Here is a 2160-nt window from a genome sequence, read left to right as displayed (position 1 = left end):
CTCTTATCCCCAAGGGGTTGCTGCTGCTGCATCAATGCATGCTCGCGGCTTCCAAGCGTGTCCTGCGAGATGATAACCCATCCGGTGTGCCTCAATCTGTCCGCCAACTGTAGTCTTGCCGGAACCCTGGGATGCCACAGAAGACCAAAGAGCATGATCTTTCTACAGGCTGGGGCCACCCTGGACCCTCTGCTGATGCCCCTCCCATCTGCGTGTTGAGGTCTTGCTTCAGCGCCTCTTTCAGCAGGGAGGGAGGGACGGAGGGACGGAGGGACGGAGGGAGGGAGGGAGGGAGGGAGGAGCATTGGAGAATTGTTTTTCTCCTCCGTTGACGGTTTGCAACAGGGGCATGTTTGTCACACACACAACACCAGGGAGCTCTAAGGCTAAATGGCTCAAAGTAGATCTAAACGACAAGGAGGCAGAGGCGAGATCAGCAGTCCCGAAGAAGGCGGCGCTCAAACAGCATGCGCTGGAGACGCTGGTTGCGTCGAAGAGTTTGACCGGTGAGACTCATAAATGAAAGATTCAGACAATCATCATGAATTCTTCTGAGTGATCTGACCACCACCTTGACTACAACGATCGGGATTTCACGCTCTTACCATCTATTCAGGGAGCAAACCTGCGCTGGAATGGTTCCGAGTCGTGATTCCTAACAACGTTCAGAACGGAATTTTCCAGACGATGGTACAAGGACATGGTCCCATTCTTGTAAAGGTTGAGATTTTTTGAACAATCCAGCAGTTCAATCCTGACCTTGACCGCAGGTCCCTCATGGAATGGTTCCGGGGCAAACGGTCTTTGACGATTGCTCTTTGACTGATTTATTTTCAACTGATTCGACACTGCAACAGGTGGTCATGAAGTTGCCGGTACGTGCAGTTTCTGCCCCGAGCAGATCAGCCAAGATGTCTGTCAAAAGTCCAGCAAAGGCAGAGGAGCTCCAGAGCAATTCTTCTTCCCAGCAGGACGAGATTGACTGGGTATGTTGGGGGGGAAAGATGCTGCAACTTCACAACCGTAATTGTTTGTCGTAGAACCAGAAAGGGCCGGAGAAAAAAGGTTTCTTCGATGCCTTTGAAGCTCCTCGGCCAACGCCTGAGTCCTCTCATCCTGCTGCAGAGGCTGATGCCGGTACCCTGACGTGCTCTTGTTCCGACGTCGTCATGACGGTTGAAGCAGCAGGTCAAAAGAAGGTTGACTATGCCTGGCCCAAACCAGGTAGATGTGCTAGGGAACGAGCAAGCTAGAGTCTGATGTGCCTGCCGATCAAGGTTACTTGTTCCCTGGTATGGACAAAGATTCCTCCAAGAAGAAGATCGTCTGGCCGGGACAGGAGCCGTCCAAAGAGGTAGGTAAGGCAGTGACCGTGCCTTCATGCTAACTTGCGTGCAACAGGTGGAGTGGCCGGATCATATCGGAGAGCCTCCTGCTCCTCTGCTCGAGACGGTACCCCTGCTGCTTGCTCATGACGCTGTTCCGATCATTCTTGCACAGCCGTCGAAGAAGCTTCAGCCGGACTGGTTCAAGCCGTTTGCCAGCCCGGCACAAGGCAGTCGAGAGAGCCCCACAAACAAGAAGGAGGAATTTAGCTTCGGTGATTTGACCAGTTCGTCCTCGTCCTCGTCCTCCTCGTCCTCCTTCTTGTCCTCGTCCTCGTCCTCGTCCTCATCTTCATCCTTCGCTTCCTCCTCCTCCTCCTCCTCCTCCTCCTCCTCACCTTGACCCTCCTAGCTTTCTCCAACCCTCTCGCGTCGGAGCCGGGGCCAGCAGAGCAGCAGCATGAGGCCAGAGGGGAAAGTCGACCCGCTGGGAGATCAGAGGGGGCAGCAGGGGCCGAGAGCAACGGGTAGAGTTGTGCTGTGTTGGACTTGGCCAACTCTGATACCTGAACCTTCAGTTTGCTGATCCCAGTCGTTATCAACTGGTCGATGATAACGGCAGGGACTGCAATGGTTGTCCTGCTGTGTGTAGGGTGCATGGTCCTCAACTCCTGCAGGAATTCGAGATACAACAGGTTTGACTAGTTTGACTCGCATGACTTGTCGTTCGCAAAGATCATGGTGTTCCTGCGGCTCTGAACTTTGTTCTCCCTCCTCCCTCCTCCCTCCTCCCCTTCCTCCCTCCTCCCTCCTCCCTCCTCCCTCCTCCCTCCTC

General features: G+C 54.3%; 1 protein-coding gene across 1 annotated transcript in view; it reads left to right on the top strand.

Annotated features, from left to right (window-relative positions):
- GUITHDRAFT_121186 (hypothetical protein) overlaps positions 1 to 2026 on the top strand; it is a gene marked incomplete at both ends in the record, with an annotated part of 2829 nt that extends 803 nt beyond the window's left edge. Inside the window, 12 exons of the mRNA XM_005819553.1 lie at positions 346 to 506; positions 617 to 720; positions 771 to 800; positions 858 to 986; positions 1041 to 1137; positions 1189 to 1224; positions 1278 to 1354; positions 1402 to 1452; positions 1501 to 1600; positions 1738 to 1852; positions 1904 to 1958; positions 2003 to 2026. Coding sequence (XP_005819610.1) covers positions 346 to 506; positions 617 to 720; positions 771 to 800; positions 858 to 986; positions 1041 to 1137; positions 1189 to 1224; positions 1278 to 1354; positions 1402 to 1452; positions 1501 to 1600; positions 1738 to 1852; positions 1904 to 1958; positions 2003 to 2026 — 979 coding nt within the window. The remainder of the gene's footprint in view (positions 1 to 345; positions 507 to 616; positions 721 to 770; positions 801 to 857; positions 987 to 1040; positions 1138 to 1188; positions 1225 to 1277; positions 1355 to 1401; positions 1453 to 1500; positions 1601 to 1737; positions 1853 to 1903; positions 1959 to 2002) is intronic.
- Between the last annotated feature and the right edge of the window lie 134 nt (positions 2027 to 2160).

Source organism: Guillardia theta, assembly GCF_000315625.1.
Source record: "Guillardia theta CCMP2712 unplaced genomic scaffold GUITHscaffold_217, whole genome shotgun sequence".
NCBI lineage: Eukaryota > Cryptophyceae > Pyrenomonadales > Geminigeraceae > Guillardia > Guillardia theta.
Note: the sequence above shows the minus strand (reverse complement) of the source record. Positions and strands in the feature narration are given on the sequence as shown.